Source organism: Nerophis lumbriciformis, linkage group LG07 (assembly GCF_033978685.3).
Source record: "Nerophis lumbriciformis linkage group LG07, RoL_Nlum_v2.1, whole genome shotgun sequence".
Lineage (NCBI taxonomy): Eukaryota > Metazoa > Chordata > Actinopteri > Syngnathiformes > Syngnathidae > Nerophis > Nerophis lumbriciformis.
In genome coordinates, this window is record NC_084554.2 from 4,065,580 (window position 1) to 4,085,131 (window position 19,552).

Sequence of the window (19,552 nt, forward strand, 5' to 3'; positions counted from 1 at the left end):
TTTGTCTCGTATTTATTGTAATAAGATGCAATAAATACGTCAACTCCAATGTGCGTCTCCCCTCTTTCCCGGCAAAACTCGAACTAACACTTCCTGTCAACAACGTCACTTCCCTAACTTCCCCGGAAGTCCCGCCCCCCAGCCAAAGCCATTGGCTAACACCCCGTAGCTAGCCGCTACATCTCGCTCGTTTGGAAACAATGGCCTCGTGCTTGGCAGCGGTGCTATAAATAGCCTCGCGCATTTAAAAAAAAATTTTTTTTTTAATTAATGAAAAACCCTATTTTTTATCACTGCAACCGTAACCCGGAATAGGTTGATGAAAACCGTACTAATTACGGGAAAACCGGAGTAGTTGGCAGGTATGTGACGACGTTTAATTAACGTCAGGTGGTGACGTTGATTTGACCGTTCAAATTTGGTAATTTCCCAACCAATATTCTACAAACCCCGTTTCCATATGAGTTGGAAAATTGTGTTAGATGTAAATATAAACGGAATACAATGATTTGCAAATCATTTTCAACCCATATTCAGTTGAATATGCTACAAAGACAACATATTTGATGTTCAAACTGATAAACTTTTTTTTTTTTTTTTTGCAAATAATAATTAACTTAGAATTTCATGGCTGCAACACGTGCCAAAGTAGTTGGGAAAGGGCATGTTCACCACTTTGTTACATGGCCTTTCCTTTTAACAACACTCAGTAAACGTTTGGGAACTGAGGAGACACATTTTTTAATTCTTTCCCATTCTTGCTTGATGTACAGCTTAAGTTGTTCAACAGTCCGGGGGTCTCCGTTGTGCTATTTTAGGCTTCATAATGCGCCACACATTTTCAATGGGAGACAGGTCTGGACTGCAGGCGGGGCCAGGAAAGTACCCGCACTCTTTTACTATGAAGCCACGTTGATGTAACACGTGGCTTGGCATTGTCTTGCTGAAATAAGCAGGGGGCGTCCATGGTAACGTTGCTTGGTTGCTCCAAAACCTGTATGTACCTTTCAGCATTAATGGCGCCTTCACAGATGTGTAAGTTACCCATGTCTTGGGCACTAATACACCCCCATACCATCACACATGCTGCCTTTTACACTTTGCGCCTAGAACAATCCGGAGGGTTCTTTTCCTCTTTGTTCCGGATGACGCGACGTGCGCAGTTTCCAAAAACAATTTGAAATGTGGACTCGTCAGACCACAGAACACTTTTCCACTTTGTATCAGTCCATCTTAGATGAGCTCGGGCCCAGCGAAGCCGACGGCGTTTCTGGGTGTTGTTGATAAACGGTTTTCGCCTTGCATAGGAGAGTTTTAACTTGCCCTTACAGATGTAGCGACCGACTGTAGTTACTGACAGTGGGTTTCTGAAGTGTTCCTGAGCCCATGTGGTGATATCCTTTACACACCGATGTCGCTTGTTGATGCAGTACAGCCTGAGGGATGGAAGGTCACGGGCTTAGCTGCTTACGTGCAGTGATTTCTCCACATTCTCTGAACCCTTTGATGATATTACGGAGCGTAGATGGTGAAATCCCTAAATTCCTTGCAATAGCTGGTTGAGAAAGGCTTTTCTTAAACTGTTCAACAATTTGCTCACGCATTTGTTGACAAAGTGGTGACCCTCGCCCCGTCCTTGTTTGTGAACGACTGAGCATTTCATGGAATCTACTTTTATACCCAATCATGGCACCCACCTGTTCCCAATTAGCCTGCACACCTGTGGGATGTTCCAAATAAGTGTTTGATGAACATTCCTCAACTTTATCAGTATTTATTGCCACCTTTCCAAACTTCTTTGTCACGTGTTGCTGGCATCAAATTCTAAAGTTAATGATTATTTGCTAAAAAAAAAAAAAAGTTTATGAGTTTGAACATCAAATATGTTGTCTTTGTAGCATATTCAACTGAATATGGGTTGAAAATGATTTGCAAATCATTGTATTCCGTTTATATTTACATCTAACACAATTTCCCAACTCATATGGAAACGGGGTTTGTCCTCTAAGATCCTGCTTCATGTCCCTCGTCAAAGTAAGTTTTTTGTTCCATGTTTATAGTCTTTTTGTTTTTTCATAGTTTGTTCTCCGCCACTGTGCGTGCTTTTTCATTTGTACTTTTTTTGCTATAGTCTTTTGGTTTCATAGTTTATTCTCCCTGCCACTGTGCGCGCTTTCATTTATTCCTTTTTTTTTTGATAATAATAAATAAATCATGTACCTTCATTCCCGTCTCGCCCGAGCCAACTTTCCGTTGCATCCCGGAAAAGCACACACCCAAGACCAAGTCATGACAATATATATATATATATATACATATATACATATATATATATATATATATATATATATATATATATATATATATATATATATATATATATATATATATATATATATATGAAATACTTGACTTGGTGAATTCTAGCTGTAAATATACTCTTCCCCTTTTAGCCACGCCCCCGTCCCACCCCGACCACGCCCACACCCAACCCCCTCCCCCCCACCTAAGGAAATCGGAGGTCTCAAGGTTGGCAAGTATGATATAACGATGGTTAAAATCAGGCACTTTGAAGCTTTTTTTTTAGGGATATTGCGTGATGGGTAAAATTTTGAAAAAAACTTCGAAAAATTTAACAAGCCACTGGGAACTGATTTTTAATGGTTTTAACCCTTCTGAAATTGTGATAATGTTCCCCTTTAAGTGTTTTCCAAAAGGCACAATCCTCACCTTTAAATGAGGCGTGTCCAGTAGCTTGAGGAGCTCTTTAAGTTCTCCGCCAACTGATTTCCCTTGAAGTTCCTTGAACAACTGAAACAGTGACGACAAAACATTTATTATGAGGGGACATTATTCAGAATTACCTCTTACATACACTACTGAAATGCTCTCACACAAACGTTTATACATACTAGTGAAAAATAATTCCAGGTGTGTGTGTGTGTGTGTGTGTGTGCGTGAGACAAAAACATTTCAGTAGTGTTTATAAGAGTGTTTCAGTAGTGTATGTAAGAATGTTTCAGTAGTGTTTATAAGAGTGTTTCAGTAGTGTATGTAAGAATGTTTCAGTAGTGTTTATAAGAGTGTTTCAGTAGTGTATGTAAGAGTGTTTCAGTAGTGTTTATAAGAGTGTTTCAGTAGTGTATGTAAGAATGTTTCAGTAGTGTTTATAAGAGTGTTTCAGTAGTGTATGTAAGAGTGTTTCAGTAGTGTTTATAAGAGTGTTTCAGTAGTGTTTATAAGAGTGTTTCAGTAGTGTTTATAAGAGTGTTTCAGTAGTGTTTATAAGAGTGTTTCAGTAGTATATGTAAGAGCATTTCAGTAGTGTTTATAAGAGTGTTTCAGTAGTGTATGTAAAAGCATTTCAGTAGTGTTTATGAGAGTGTTTCAGTAGTGTATGTAAGAATGTTTCAGTAGTGTTTATAAGAGTGTTTCAGTAGTATATGTAAGAGCATTTCAGTAGTGTTTATAAGAGTGTTTCAGTAGTGTATGTAAAAGCATTTCAGTAGTGTTTATGAGAGTGTTTCAGTAGTGTATGTAAAAGCATTTCAGTAGTGTTTATAAGAGTGTTTCAGTAGTGTATGTAAGAATGTTTCAGTAGTGTTTATAAGAGTGTTTCAGTAGTGTATGTAAGAATGTTTCAGTAGTGTTTATAAGAGTGTTTCAGTAGTGTATGTAAGAGTGTTTCAGTAGTGTTTATAAGAGTGTTTCAGTAGTGTATGTAAGAATGTTTCAGTAGTGTTTATAAGAGTGTTTCAGTAGTGTATGTAAGAGTGTTTCAGTAGTGTTTATAAGAGTGTTTCAGTAGTGTTTATAAGAGTGTTTCAGTAGTGTTTATAAGAGTGTTTCAGTAGTGTTTATAAGAGTGTTTCAGTAGTATATGTAAGAGCATTTCAGTAGTGTTTATAAGAGTGTTTCAGTAGTGTATGTAAAAGCATTTCAGTAGTGTTTATGAGAGTGTTTCAGTAGTGTATGTAAGAATGTTTCAGTAGTGTTTATAAGAGTGTTTCAGTAGTATATGTAAGAGCATTTCAGTAGTGTTTATAAGAGTGTTTCAGTAGTGTATGTAAAAGCATTTCAGTAGTGTTTATGAGAGTGTTTCAGTAGTGTATGTAAAAGCATTTCAGTAGTGTTTATAAGAGTGTTTCAGTAGTGTATGTAAGAATGTTTCAGTAGTGTTTATAAGAGTGTTTCAGTAGTGTATGTAAGAATGTTTCAGTAGTGTTTATAAGAGTGTTTCAGTAGTGTATGTAAGAATGTTTCAGTAGTGTTTATAAGAGTGTTTCAGTAGTATATGTAAGAGCATTTCAGTAGTGTTTATAAGAGTGTTTCAGTAGTATATGTAAGAGCATTTCAGTAGTGTTTATAAGAGTGTTTCAGTAGTGTATGTAAAAGCATTTCAGTAGTGTTTATAAGAGTGTTTCAGTAGTGTATGTAAAAGCATTTCAGTAGTGTTTATAAGAGTGTTTCAGTAGTGTATGTAAGAGCATTTCAGTAGTGTTTATAAGAGTGTTTCAGTAGTGTATGTAAGAGCATTTCAGTAGTGTTTATAAGAGTGTTTCAGTAGTGTATGTAAAAGCATTTCAGTAGTGTTTATAAGAGTGTTTCAGTAGTGTATGTAAAAGCATTTCAGTAGTGTTTATAAGAGTGTTTCAGTAGTGTATGTAAGAGCATTTCAGTAGTGTTTATAAGAGTGTTTCAGTAGTGTATGTAAGAGCATTTCAGTAGTGTTTATAAGAGTGTTTCAGTAGTGTATGTAAGAGTGTTTCAGTAGTGTTTATAAGAGTGTTTCAGTAGTGTATGTAAGAGTGTTTCAGTAGTGTTTATAAGAGTGTTTCAGTAGTGTTTATAAGAGCATTTCAGTAGTGTATGTAAGAGCATTTCAGTAGTGTTTATAAGAGTGTTTCAGTAGTGTATGTAAGAGTGTTTCAGTAGTGTTTATAAGAGTGTTTCAGTAGTGTTTATAAGAGCATTTCAGTAGTGTATGTAAGAGCATTTCAGTAGTGTTTATAAGAGTGTTTCAGTAGTGTATGTAAGAACGTTTCAGTAGTGTTTATAAGAGTGTTTCAGTAGTGTTTATAAGAGTGTTTCAGTAGTATATGTAAGAGCATTTCAGTAGTGTTTATAAGAGTGTTTCAGTAGTGTATGTAAAAGCATTTCAGTAGTGTTTATGAGAGTGTTTCAGTAGTGTATGTAAGAGCATTTCAGTAGTGTTTATAAGAGTGTTTCAGTAGTGTTTATAAGAGTGTTTCAGTAGTATATGTAAGAGCATTTCAGTAGTGTTTATAAGAGTGTTTCAGTAGTGTATGTAAAAGCATTTCAGTAGTGTTTATAAGAGTGTTTCAGTAGTGTATGTAAGAGCATTTCAGTAGTGTTTATAAGAGTGTTTCAGTAGTATTTATAAGAGCATTTCAGTAGTGTATGTAAGAGCATTTCAGTAGTGTTTATAAGAGTGTTTCAGTAGTGTATGTAAAAGCATTTCAGTAGTGTTTATAAGAGTGTTTCAGTAGTGTATGTAAGAGTGTTTCAGTAGTGTTTATAAAAGTGTTTCAGTAGTGTATGTAAGAATGTTTCAGTAGTGTTTATAAGAGTGTTTCAGTAGTGTATGTAAGAATGTTTCAGTAGTGTTTATAAGAGTGTTTCAGTAGTTTTTGTAAGAATGTTTCAGTAGTGTTTATAAGAGTGTTTCAGTAGTGTATGTAAGAATGTTTCAGTAGTGTTTATAAGAGTGTTTCAGTCGTGTTTATAAGAGTGTTTCAGTAGTATATGTAAGAGCATTTCAGTAGTGTTTATAAGAGTGTTTCAGTAGTGTATGTAAAAGCATTTCAGTAGTGTTTATAAGAAAGTTTCAGTAGTGTATGTAAGAATGTTTCAGTAGTGTTTATAAGAGTGTTTCAGTAGTGTATGTAAGAGCATTTCAGTAGTGTTTATAAGAGTGTTTCAGTAGTGTATGTAAAAGCATTTCAGTAGTGTTTATAAGAGTGTTTCAGTAGTGTATGTAAGAGCATTTCAGTAGTGTTTATAAGAGTGTTTCAGTAGTATTTATAAGAGCATTTCAGTAGTGTATGTAAGAGCATTTCAGTAGTGTTTATAAGAGTGTTTCAGTAGTGTGTATAAAAGAAAAAGATTTCAGTTGTTTATGTGAGAGCATTTCAGTAGTGTATGTAAGAGTGTTTCAGTAGTGTTTATAAGAGTGTTTCAGTAGTATTTATAAGAGCATTTCAGTAGTGTATGTAAGAGCATTTCAGTAGTGTTTATAAGAGTGTTTCAGTAGTGTGTATACAAGAAAAAGATTTCAGTTGTTTATGTGAGAGCATTTCAGTAGTGTATGTAAGAGTGTTTCAGTAGTGTTTATAAGAGTGTTTCAGTAGTATTTATAAGAGCATTTCAGTAGTGTATGTAAGAGCATTTCAGTAGTGTTTATAAGAGTGTTTCAGTAGTGTGTATAAAAGAAAAAGATTTCAGTTGTTTATGTGAGAGCATTTCAGTAGTGTATGTAAGAGTGTTTCAGTAGTGTTTATAAGAGTGTTTCAGTAGTATTTATAAGAGCATTTCAGTAGTGTATGTAAGAGCATTTCAGTAGTGTTTATAAGAGTGTTTCAGTAGTGTATAAAAGAAAAAGATTTCAGTTGTTTATGTGAGAGCATTTCAGTAGTGTATGTAAGAGTGTTTCAGTAGTGTTTATAAGAGTGTTTCAGTAGTATTTATAAGAGCATTTCAGTAGTGTATGTAAGAGCATTTCAGTAGTGTTTATAAGAGTGTTTCAGTAGTGTGTATAAAAGAAAAAGATTTCAGTTGTTTATGTGAGAGCATTTCAGTAGTGTATGTAAGAGTGTTTCAGTAGTGTTTATAAGGGTGTTTCAGTAGTATTTATAAGAGCATTTCAGTAGTGTATGTAAGAGCATTTCAGTAGTGTTATAAGAGTGTTTCAGTAGTGTGTATAAAAGAAAAAGATTTCAGTTGTTTATGTGAGAGCATTTCAGTAGTGTATGTAAGAGGTAATTCTGAATAATGTCCCTAACGGCCCCTCATAATTTATCGCCAACATCAACCTAACGAAGGAGTGCAACCACTTACTTCAGTCGGCAACATGGCCGCACTGTCCAAGACGGGAGTGGGTTTGCTCTCCTCGTATTGTCGCAGTCTTTCGTGGATCTGTTTGGTAGCACAGTATGTGACATTGAAACATTGTTTGGTAGTACAGTGTGTGACATTGAAACATTGTTTGGTAGCACAGTGTGTGACATTGAAACATTGGTAGATGAATGTGATAACAGTTGCTAGTATTTTGCCTTGAACAATGACTGCAGGCTTTTCTCCCCAAACATGTGCTGAAGGAAAGTCTTGTCCTCAGGCTGGCCGACACAAGGCTGCAGTTTTGAAGGCAACGCTGCCAGCAGCTCGTGCAGACCTGGTAGGAAGAAGAGCACACATCATTGCCTAGAACCTGTATCGGTGTATTTCCTGCAGTCTCCTGTGATAATGATATATGTCACAACATCCATCCATCCATCCATCCATCCATCTTCTTCCGCTTATCCGAGGTCGGGTCGCGGGGGCAGCAGCCTAAGCAGGGAAGCCCAGACTTCCCTCTCCCCAGCCACTTCGTCCAGCTCCTCCTGGGGGATCCCGAGGCGTTCCCAGGCCAGCCGGGAGACATAGTCTTCCCAACGTGTCCTGGGTCTTCCCCGCGGCCTCCTACCGGTCGGACGTGCCCTAAACACCTCCCTAGGGAGGCGTTCGGGTGGCATCCTGACCAGATGCCCGAACCACCTCATCTGGCTCCTCTCCATGTGGAGGAGCAGCGGCTTTTCTTTGAGCTCCTCCCGGATGGCAGAGCTTCTCACCCTATCTCTAAGGGAGAGCCCCGCCACCCGGCGGAGGAAACTCATTTCGGCCCGTGATCTTGTCCTTTCGGTCATAACCCAAAGCTCATGACCATAGGTGAGGATGGGAACGTAGATCGACCGGTAAATTGAGAGCTTTGCCTTCCGGCTCAGCTCCTTCTTCACCACAACGGATCGATACAGCGTCCGCATTACTGAAGACGCCGCACCGATCCGCCTGTCGATCTCACGATCCACTCTTCCCTCAATCGTGAACAAGACTCCGAGGTACTTGAACTCCTCCACTTGGGGCAAGATCTCCTCCCCAACCCGGAGATGGCACTCCACCCTTTCCCGGGCGAGAACCATGGACTCGGACTTGGAGGTGCTGATTCCCATCCCAGTCGCTTCACACTCGGCTGCGAACCGATCCAGTGAGAGCTGGCCAGATGAAGCCATCAGGACCACATCATCTGCAAAAAGCAGAGACCTAATCCTGCAGCCACCAAACCGGATCCCCTCAACGCCTTGACTGCGCCTAGAAATTCTGTCCATAAAAGTTATGAACAGAATCGGTGACAAAGGGCAGCCTTGGCGAAGTCCAACCCTCACTGGAAACGTGTCCGACTTACTGCCGGCAATGCGGACCAAGCTCTGACACTGATCATACAGGGAGCGGACTGCCACAATCAGACAGTCCGATACCCCATACTCTCTGAGCACTCCCCACAGGACTTCCCGAGGGACACGGTCGAATGCCTTCTCCAAGTCCACAAAGTACATGTAGACTGGTTGGGCAAACTCCCATGCACCCTCAAGGACCCTGCCGAGAGTATAGAGCTGGTCCACAGTTCCACGACCAGGACGAAAACCACACTGTTCCTCCTGAATCCGAGGTTCGACTATCCGGCGTAGCCTCCTCTCCAGTACACCTGAATAGACCTTACCGGGAAGGCTGAGGAGTGTGATCCCACGATAGTTAGAACACACCCTCCGGTTCCCCTTCTTAAAGAGAGGAACCACCACCCCGGTCTGCCAATCCAGAGGTACCGCCCCCGATGTCCACGCGATGCTGCAGAGTCTTGTCAACCAAGACAGCCCCACAGCATCCAGAGCCTTAAGGAACTCCGGGCGGATCTCATCCACCCCCTAGTCAAACAGTTTAAGAACAACGTTTCTCAAAGTGCAATTGCAAGAAATTTAGGGATTTCAACATCTACGGTCCGTAATATCATCAAAAGGTTCAGAGAATCTGGAGAAATCACTCCACGTAAGCGGCATGGCCGGAAACCAACATCGATCCCTCAGACGGCACTGTATCAAAAACCCGACATCAATCTCTAAAGGATATCACCACATGAGCAAATAGTCAAACAGTTTAAGAACAACGTTTCTCAAAGTGCAATTGCAAGAAATTTAGGGATTTCGAACAACTACGGTCCATAATATCATCAAAAGGTTCAGAGAATTTTGGAGAAATCACTCCACGTAAGCGGCATGGCCGGAAACCAACATCGATCCCTATATCCAAAACTGACATCAATCTCTAAAGGATATCACCACATGGGCTCAGGAACACTTCAGAAAACCACTGTCACTAAATACAGTTGGTCGCTACATCTGTAAGTGCAAGTTAAAGCTCTACTATGCAAAAGCGAAAGCCATTTATCAACAACACCCAGAAACGCCGCCACCTTCTATGGGCCCGAGCTCATCTAAGATGGACTCATGCAAAGTGGAAAAGTGTTCTGTGGTCTGACGAGTCCACATTTCAAATTGTTTTTGGAAATATTCGACATCGTGTCATCCGTACCAAAGGGGAAGCGAACCATCCAGACTGTTATCGACGCAAAGTTCAAAAAGCCAGCATGTGTGATGGTATGGAGGTGTATTAGCGCCCAAAGCATGGGTAACTTACACATCTGTGAAGGCACCATTAACGCTGAAAGGTACATACAGGTTTTGGAGCGCCGTCTTTTTCATGGACGCCCCTGCTTATTTCAGCAAGACAATGCCAAGCCACATTCAGCACGTGTTACAACAGCGTGGCTTCGTAAAAAAAAAAGAGCGCGGGTACTTTCCTGGCCCGCCTGCAGTCCAGACCTGTCTCCCATTGAAAATGTGTGGCGCATTAAGAAGCGTAAAATACGACTGTTGAACGACTGAAGCTCTACATAAAACAAGAATGGGAAATAATTCCACTTTCAAATCTTCAACAATTAGTTTCCTCAGTTCCCAATCGTTTATTGAGTGTTGTTAAAAGGAAAGGTGATGTAACACAGTGGTGAACATTGGTTGAAAATGATTTGCAAATCATTGTATTCCGTTTATATTTACATCTAACACAATTTCCCGACTCATATGGAAACGGGGTTTGTATTTTCTCAAAACTATTATTAATGTAATCGTTCATTTCTGGTGTAACATGAACACTTCTGTTAAAACATAATAAGCACTTATTCAATGCTCGAAAATGCCGGTATCGGTCCAATACCAAGTATTTACATCGGCCACACCAATACTGATACTTCATTATTTTCAAGTTCATTCAATGATTAATAAAAATATCAATTACATGTTGAAATTATTTCCTTGTTTTGGTTTTTGCCTCACAGCCCTTTTGGATTTGTAAACAATAACAAAAATGACAAAATATGTTTTGATAGTAAACATTATTGATCTAATTTACATTTACATATACCGTATTTTTCAGAGTATAAGTCGCTCCGGAGTATAAGGCGCACCGGCCGAAAACGCATAATAAAGAAGGAAAAAAAACATATATAAGTCGCACTGGAGTATAAGTCGCATTTTTTGGGGGGAAATGTATTTGATAAAAGCCAACAGCAAGAATAGACATTTGAAAGGCAATTTAAAATAAATCAAGAATAGTGAACAACAGGCTGAATAAGTGTACGTTATATGAGGCACAGTGTTGGTAACTAGTAATCTAACGCGTTATTTTTTATATTCAGTAACTCAGTTACCGTTACTACATGATGCATTACTGCGTTATATTACGTTATTTTTTAATGTAGTATCGGCTAGAAACAGAAGATCTGCTTGTGTTTTATTGAAGTGCTGCGGTGTCGTCCTTCTGTGTCACAAGGCTGAATAAGTGTACGTTATATGAGGCATAAATAAGCAACTGGTATGTTAACGTAACATATTATGGTAAGAGTCGTTCAAATAACTATAACATATAGAACATGCTATACGTTTACCAAACAATCTGTCACTCCTAATCGCTAAATCCCATGAAATCTTATACGTCTAGTCTCTTACGTGAATGAGATCAATATTATTTGATATTTTACGCTAATGTGTTCATCATTTCACACATAAGTCGCTCCTGAGTATAAGTCGCACCCCCGGCCAAACTATGAAAAAAACTGCCACTTATAGTCCGAAAAATACGGTGTATATATATATATATATATATATATATATATATATGTATATTGAGTTTAAAAAGCTCCTCGGTGGCAAGGCCCCAGGGGTAGATGAGATCCGCCCGGAGTTCCTTAAGGCTCTGGATGCTGTGGGGCTGTCTTGGTTGACAAGACTCTGCAGCATCGCGTGGACATCGGGGGCGGTACCTCTGGATTGGCAGACCGGGGTGGTGGTTCCTCTCTTTAAGAAGGGGAACCGGAGGGTGTGTTCTAACTATCGTGGGATCACACTCCTCAGCCTTCCCGGTAAGGTCTATTCAGGTGTACTGGAGAGGAGGCTACACCGGATAGTCGAACCTCGGATTCAGGAGGAACAGTGTGGTTTTCGTCCTGGTCGTGGAACTGTGGACCAGCTCTATACTCTCGGCAGGGTCCTTGAGGGTGCATGGGAGTTTGCCCAACCAGTCTACATGTGTTTTGTGGACTTGGAGAAGGCATTCGACCGTGTCCCTCGGGAAGTCCTGTGGGGAGTGCTCAGAGAGTATGGAGTATCGGACTGTCTGATTGTGGCAGTCCGCTCCCTGTATGATCAGTGTCAGAGCTTGGTCCGCATTGCCGGTAGTAAGTCGGACACGTTTCCAGTGAGGGTTGGACTCCGCCAAGGCTGCTCTTTGTCACCGATTCTGTTCATAACTTTTATGGACAGAATTTCTAGGCGCAGTCAAGGCGTTGAGGGGATCTGGTTTGGTGGCTGCAGGATTAGGTCTCTGCTTTTTGCAGATGATGTGGTCCTGATGGCTTCATCTGGCCAGGATCTTCAGCTCTCACTGGATCAGTTCGCAGCCGAGTGTGAAGCGACTGGGATGAGAATCAGCACCTCCAAGTCCGAGTCCATGGTTCTCACCCGGAAAAGGGTGGAGTGCCATCTCCGGGTTGGGGAGGAGATCTTGCCCCAAGTGGAGGAGTTCAAGTACCTCGGAGTCTTGTTCACGAGTGAGGGAAGAGTGGATCGTGAGATCGACAGGCGGATCGGTGCGGCGTCTTCAGTAATGCGGACGCTGTATCGGTCCGTTGTGGTGAAGAAGGAGCTGAGCCGGAAGGCAAAGCTCTCAATTTACCGGTCAATCTACGTTCCCATCCTCACCTATGGTCATGAGCTTTGGGTTATGACCAAAAGGACAAGATCACGGGTACAAGCGGCCGAAATGAGTTTCCTCCGCCGGGTGGCAGGGCTCTCCCTTAGAGATAGGGTGAGAAGCTCTGCCATCCGGGAGGAGCTCAAAGTAAAGCCGCTGCTCCTCCACATCGAGAGGAGCCAGATGAGGTGGGTTCGGGCATCTGGTCAGGATGCCACCCGAACGCCTCCCTAGGGAGGTGTTTAGGGCACGTCCGACCGGTAGGAGGCCGCGAGGAAGACCCAGGACACGTTGGGAAGACTATGTCTCCCGGCTGGCCTGGGAACGCCTCGGGGTCCCACAGGAAGAGCTGGACGAAGTGGCTGGGGAGAGGGAAGTCTGGGCTTCCCTGCTTAGGCTGCTGCCCCCGCGACCCGACCTCGGATAAGCGGAAGAAGATGGATGGATGGATATATATATATATATATATATATGACCACAGAACTTTCCTCCAGAAGGTCTTATCTTTGTCCATTTGATGTCAAATGAAACAAAAATGGAGCTGTTTGGCCACAATACCCAGCAATATGTTTGGAGGAGAAAAAGTGAGGCCTTTAATCCCAGGAACACCATTCCTACCGTCAAGCATGGTGGTGGTAGTATTCCAACAGGACAATGACCCCAAACACACCTCAAAGATGGTAAAGGAATGGCTAAATCAGGCTAGAACAGTGGTTCTTAACCTGGTTGGTGGTACAGAACCCCACCAGTTTCATACGCGCATTCACCGAACCCTTCTTTAGTGAAAAATAAAATGTTTTTTTTTCAAATTCAAGACAAAGTTATATGTTTTTGGTAACACCTTAGTATGGGGAACATATTCTAAGTAACAAAGACTTCATTTAGAGTTATTTGGTTAGGGTTAGAGGGTTAGGGTTATAATGAGGTGAATAAGGCATTAATAAGTAATTAATAATGACTAGTTAAGAGCCAATATGTTACTACTTTGCATGTTAATAAGCAACTAATTAATGGTGAATATGTTCCCCATACTAAAGTGTTACCATGTTTTATTACTGGTGCACAAAATGAACATCACCTTGTTCAAAGAACAAAACCAACACAGTGCATAAACTCACAACAAATTACACACCCGCAAATCAGTCTGACTTCTGCTGTTGTTGTATCCGTAATACGCCGATAGGGAGAAGTTTTTATTTACACCATGAGTCGGGTGTGTCTCGACCTACGCCGAACCACTGAGTCCGACTCACCCAACCCCTAGGGTTCCATCCAACCCAGGTTAAGAACCACTGGGCTAGAATGAAGGTTTTAGAATAGGCCTTCCCAAAGTCCTGACTTAAAGGTGTGGACAATGCTGAAGAAACAAGTCCATGTCAGAAAAGCAACACATTTAGCTGAACTGCAGCGATTTAGTGGTCAAGTGGTCAGGCAGAAGCTTGTGGATGGCTACCAAAAGCGCCTTATTGCAGGTAAACTTGCCAAGGGACATGTAAGCAAATATTAACATTGCTGTATGTATACTTTTGACCCTCACATTTTCAGTAGAGCCATAATAAATTCATAAAAGAAGCAAACTTCATGAATGTTTTTTGTGACCAACAAGTATGTGCTCCAATCACTACATCACAAAAAAATAATAATGATTGTAAAGTCCAGACAGCCATGACATGATGTTCTTTACAAGTGTATGTACACTTTTGACCACCACTGTATATATACCGTATTTTCCGCACTATTAGCCGCACCTAAAAACCACAAATTTACTCAAAAGCTGACGGTGCGCCTTATAACCCGGTGCGCTTTATATATGGATAAATATTAAGATTCATTTTCATAAAGTTTCGGTCTCGCAACTTCGGTAAACAGCCGCCATCTTTTTTCCCGGTAGAACAGGAAGCGCTTCTTCTTCTACGCAAGCAACCGCCAAGGTAAGCACCCGCCCCCATAGAACAGGAAGCGCTTCTTCTTCTACTGTAAGCAACCACCCGCCCGCGTAGAAGAAGAAAAAGCGCGCGGATATTATCATTTCCTTTGTGTGTTTACATCTGTAAAGACCACAAAATGGCTCCTACAAAGCGACCGGGATCCGGTTCACGAAAAGACGCAATCTCTCCATCCGCACACGGATTACTATTTCACAGCAACTGATATTCCTGTGAACCGCACTGTGGATACAACGGGAGCACGTACGGTGAATATTCGCACCACAGGGAATGAGAAGTCATCCTTCACTGTGGTTCTAGCTTGCCATGCTAATGGCCAGAAACTTCCACCCATGGTGATATTCAAAAGGAAGACCTTGCCAAAAGAGACCTTTCCAGCCGGCGTCATCATAAAAGCTAACTCGAAGGGATGGATGGATGAAGAAAAGATGAGCGAGTGGTTAAGGTAAGTTTACGCGAAGAGGCCGGGTGGCTTTTTTCACGCAGCTCCGTCCATGTTGATATACGACTCCATGCGCGCCCACATCACGCTGGTTTTTAATATATTATTAAAGTTTGACTGACCTATCTGACTGTTTTTTTGACATTCCTTTAGCGCAGTTAGATGCGGCTTACAACACGGGGCGGCTTATAGGTGGACAAAGTTTTGAAATATGCCGTTCATTGAAGGCGCGGCTTATAACCCAGGGCGGCTTATGGTGCGGAAAATACGGTAAATAATCCAACTTCCTCCTCTCACAATGAAAAGCATTTGATTGGCTCTCTTAGGGAACTAACCCCTGACCCCTTTCTTAATACGCTGTTAAAGAGCTGTGATTGGCTGTATACCGAACTCATCCCGCCTATTTACGAGACAAAATTAAATGTGCTTGGATTTCGTTTCTGTTTCGTTTTTATTCGTCGAGTAAAATGTCAGTTAATTTTGTCATCTTCTTAGTCAACGTGCGTTTGTTTTGTTCCATTAACGCCTTAGGTGAAAATAGATTGTTTAGTACAGGGGTGCTCACACTTTTTCTGCAGGCGAGCTACTTTTCAATTGATCAAGTCGTGGGGATCTACCTCATTCATATATATCATTTATATTTACTTATTTATGAAATATATGTTTTTGTTAACAAGTTAAAGGTGTTTAATGGTAATACAAGCATGTTTAACACATATAGTTAATATTGTTAATAAATTAAAGGTGTTTAATGATAATACAAGAATGTTTAATACATATAGTTAATATTGTTAACAAGTTAAAGGTGTTTAAAGATAATACAAGCATGTTTAACACATATTGTTAATAAATTAAAGGTGTTTAATGATAATACAAGTATGTTTAATACATATAGTTAATATTGTTAATAAGTTAAAGGTGTTTAAAGATAATGCAAGCATGTTTAACACATATAGTTAATATTGTTGACAAGTTAAAGGTGTTTAAAGATAATACAAGCATGTTTAACACATATAGTTAATATTGTTGACAAGTTAAAGGTGTTTAAAGATAATGCAAGCATGTTTAACACATATAGTTAATATTGTTAACAAGTTAAAGGTGTTTAATGATAATACAAGCATGTTTAACACATATAGTTAATATTGTTAACAAGTTAAAGGTGTTTAAAGATAATACAAGCATGTTTAACACATATAGTTAATATTGTTAACAAGTTAAAGGTGGTTAAAGATAATACAAGCATGTTTAACACATATAGTTAATATTATTAATAAGTTAAAGGTGTTTAATGATAATACAACCATGTTTAACACAGTTAATATTGTTAATAAATTAAAGGTGTTTAATGATAATACAAGAATGTTTAATACATATAGTTAATATTGTTAACAACTTAAAGGTGTTTAAAGATAATACAAGCATGTTTAACACATATAGTTAATATTGTTAACAAGTTAAAGGTGTTTAAAGATAATACAGGCATGTTTAACACATATAGTTAATATTGTTGTCAAGTTAAAGGTGTTTAAAGATAATGCAAGCATGTTTAACACATATAGTTAATATTGTTAACAAGTTAAAGGTGTTTAAAGATAATGCAAGCATGTTTAACACATATACTTAATATTGTTAACAAGTTAAAGGTGTTTAATGATAATACAAGCATGTTTAACACAGTTAATATTGTTAATAAATTAAAGGTGTTTAATGATAATACAAGAATGTTTAATACATATAGTTAATATTGTTAACAACTTAAAGGTGTTTAATGATAATACAAGCATGTTTAACACAGTTAATATTGTTAATAAATTAAAGGTGTTTAAAGATAATACAAGTATGTTTAATACATATAGTTAATATTGTTGACAAGTTAAAGGTGTTTAAAGATAATACAAGCATGTTTAACACATATAGTTAATATTGTTAACAAGTTAAAGGTGTTTAAAGATAATACAAGCATGTTTAACACATATAGTTAATATTGTTAATAAGTTAAAAGTGTTTAAAGATAATACAAGCATGTTAACACATATAGATTCCTTTCTTTCATGAAGACAAGAATATAAGTTGGTGTATTACCTGATTCTGATGACTTTTGCATTGATTGGAATCAGACAGTGGTGATGATAACGTCCGCATTATCGAATGGAGGAGAAAAAAAGCCCTCCTTTCTGTCCAATACCACATGAAAGTGGTTGGTTTTGGGCATCTTATTTGTCCAGCTTCCGTACTCCTTTGTATACACTTTACAAGAAATACATTGTCGGCAAACTCCGTAGCTTGCTAGCTTGTGCACGCCAGCTTTCTGAGATTCTTATTTTGTTAGCGCAACTGTGCAACTGTGCAGTCGGTCTTTGGAGTTTTGACGACAGGTACGGCGCCAGAGTCTGTTGAAATAAAGTGTTTCTCGCCTTCCAGTCGGTAATTTTACTGAGCTGGCAGCAGCCAGCGTCATCTCAGAAGACCCTCGGGTGCCGTGAATGTCAATCAAGTGACGAAAGTGACGTCATAGTGAAGATTTATGATCGCTCATTTTTAGGACTATTTTTTTAATGCCTGGCTGGTGATCGACTGACACACCCTCCGAGATCGACCGGTAGCTCGCGATCGACGTAATGAGCACCCCTGGTTTAGTACAACTAAGATGAAAAGTATTAGTTAACAAAATCGACACTGGTGCTTTCAACACATTTTGCATCGATTTTCTTTCACAGACTATCAAGACGCTATTTTGTGTCATCATTTGTAATATTCCAGCATGCATGTGCCTGTACGAGCCAGTCTGCCCCACAACAAGAGGATAGGAGAATAATAAGGAACTTATTGATTACAACTTTGGACTGCGACTGAATACAAACGGCAGACTCGCGCAAAGCTCTTCGGGTTAACCTCTACCATATATGGAGATATATGACGCAACATTCGTCAAAATACGTCACAGAAGTCGAAAATTCCCTACGGCTCATTTTGAGCAAGTTTGGAAGAAGGCAAGAACGCCTCAGTAGCTTGATTTCACATTTTCGGTACTTACGGGGATTCCAAATAAACAAAAACAGGAACCATCAGGTAAGAAAAAAATGGTTTTGGGTAACAGGACCCCTTTAAAACAATCTGGTTCTGGTAAGTTCACCTTGAGTGGTGTTTGACTGACATTGAATCTCCCATTAAAAAGTCATTTTTGGCCAGTTCTGAGGTAAGGACAAGGGCTGTGGTTGGTACCTGGTTCAGGGCCCACTCCGGTGGTCAGAGCCGGCATGGCTCTGATGATGACTTCCCCAAAGCCTGTGGAGAACTGCCGTGTGGTGGTAGCTCCTCAGCAGCTTCCCCTGAAGACCGACCGCGTTTGAGGACAGGCTTTAAGCCATGGAAACCTGCCAGAGAGAAATTTTACAGCATCATCAAACGGTCCAATAGAATGTCTATGAAGGTTCCCATTCATCCAGGTCGTTGTCATCCCAGGGCCTTCAATCGATCCCAACTGGACTGTTTGGTTGGTCTTAGAAAACGTTTTGACTTCATCAGTTCGTGGTAGAAACATCACTCCTTGGACAACAAAAATGTTCAACTTCTGGACTGGGAGGACAGGCGGTACGAAGGAGGAGAGAGGGAAGCCATCTATGTCAAGGTTGAAAAACTATCCCTGAACAGAGGAGGAGGTCTGCGACACCACCTGTCCCCATACTTGCCAACCCTCCCGATTTTCCCGGGAGACTCCCGAATTTCAGTGACCCTCCCGAAAATCTCCCGGGACAACCATTCTCCCGAATTTCTCCCGATTTCCGCCCGGACAACAATATTGGGGGCGTACCTTAAAGGCACTGCCTTTAGCGTCCTCTACAACCTGTCGTCACGCCCGCTTTTCCTCCATATAAATAGCGTGCTGGCCCAGTCACATAATATATGCGGCTTTTAAACACACATAAGTGAATGCAAATCATACTTGGTCAACAGCCATACAGGTCACACTGAGTGTGGCCGTATAAACAACTTTAACACTGTTACAAATATGCGCCACACTGTGAACCCACACCAAACAAGAATGACAAACACATTTCGGGAGAACATCCGCACCGTAACACAATATAAACACAACAGAACAAATACCCAGAACCCCTTGCAGCACTAACTCTTCCGGGACGCTACAATATACACCCCCCCTACCCCCACCAATGTAAGTCTAAGACTAGATCTGGACAATCTAAGTCTAAGATGTGACCAATCTAAGTCTAAGACTAGATGTGACCAATCTAAGTCTATGACTAGATCTGACCAATCTAAGTCTAAGACTAGATGTGACCAATCTAAGTCCAAGACTAGATCTGACCAATCTGAGTCTAAGAAAAGATGTGACCAATCTAAGTCCAAGGCTAGATGTGACCAATCTAAGTCCAAGACTAGATATGACCAATCTAATTCTAAGAATAGATCTGACCAATCTGAGTCTAAGACTAGATGTGACAAATCTAAGTCCAAGGCTAGATGTGACCAATCTAAGTCCAAGGCTAGATGTGACCAATCTAAGTCCAAGACTAGATGTGACCAATCTAAGTCTAAGACTAGATGTGACCAATCCAAGTCCAAGACTAGATGTGACCAATCTATGTTTAAGACTAGATCTGACCAATGTAAGTCTAAGACTACGTCTGACCAATGTAAGTCTAAGACTAGATTTGACCAATCTAAGTCTAAGACTAGATTTGACCAATCTAAGTCTAAGACTAGATTTGACCAATCTAAGTCTAAGACTAGATTTGACCAATCTAAATCTAAGACTCGATTTGACCAATCCAGTCTAAGACTAGGT

At 40.1% G+C, this 19,552-nt stretch overlaps 1 protein-coding gene across 4 annotated transcripts in view; it reads right to left on the minus strand.

Moving 5' to 3' along the window:
- mpp7a (MAGUK p55 scaffold protein 7a) overlaps positions 1 to 19,552 on the minus strand; it is a 162,009-nt gene that overhangs the window by 75,071 nt on the left and 67,386 nt on the right. For all 4 annotated transcript variants that reach the window (XM_072913444.1, XM_061965919.2, XM_072913446.1 and 1 more), the window contains exons 2-5: positions 17,968 to 18,119; positions 7,293 to 7,411; positions 7,078 to 7,155; positions 2,731 to 2,811 (exon numbers count right to left, since the gene is read on the minus strand). In XM_072913444.1, the coding sequence (XP_072769545.1) occupies positions 2,731 to 2,811; positions 7,078 to 7,155; positions 7,293 to 7,411; positions 17,968 to 18,004 (315 nt within the window). In that variant the 5' untranslated portion in view covers positions 18,005 to 18,119. The remainder of the gene's footprint in view (positions 1 to 2,730; positions 2,812 to 7,077; positions 7,156 to 7,292; positions 7,412 to 17,967; positions 18,120 to 19,552) is intronic.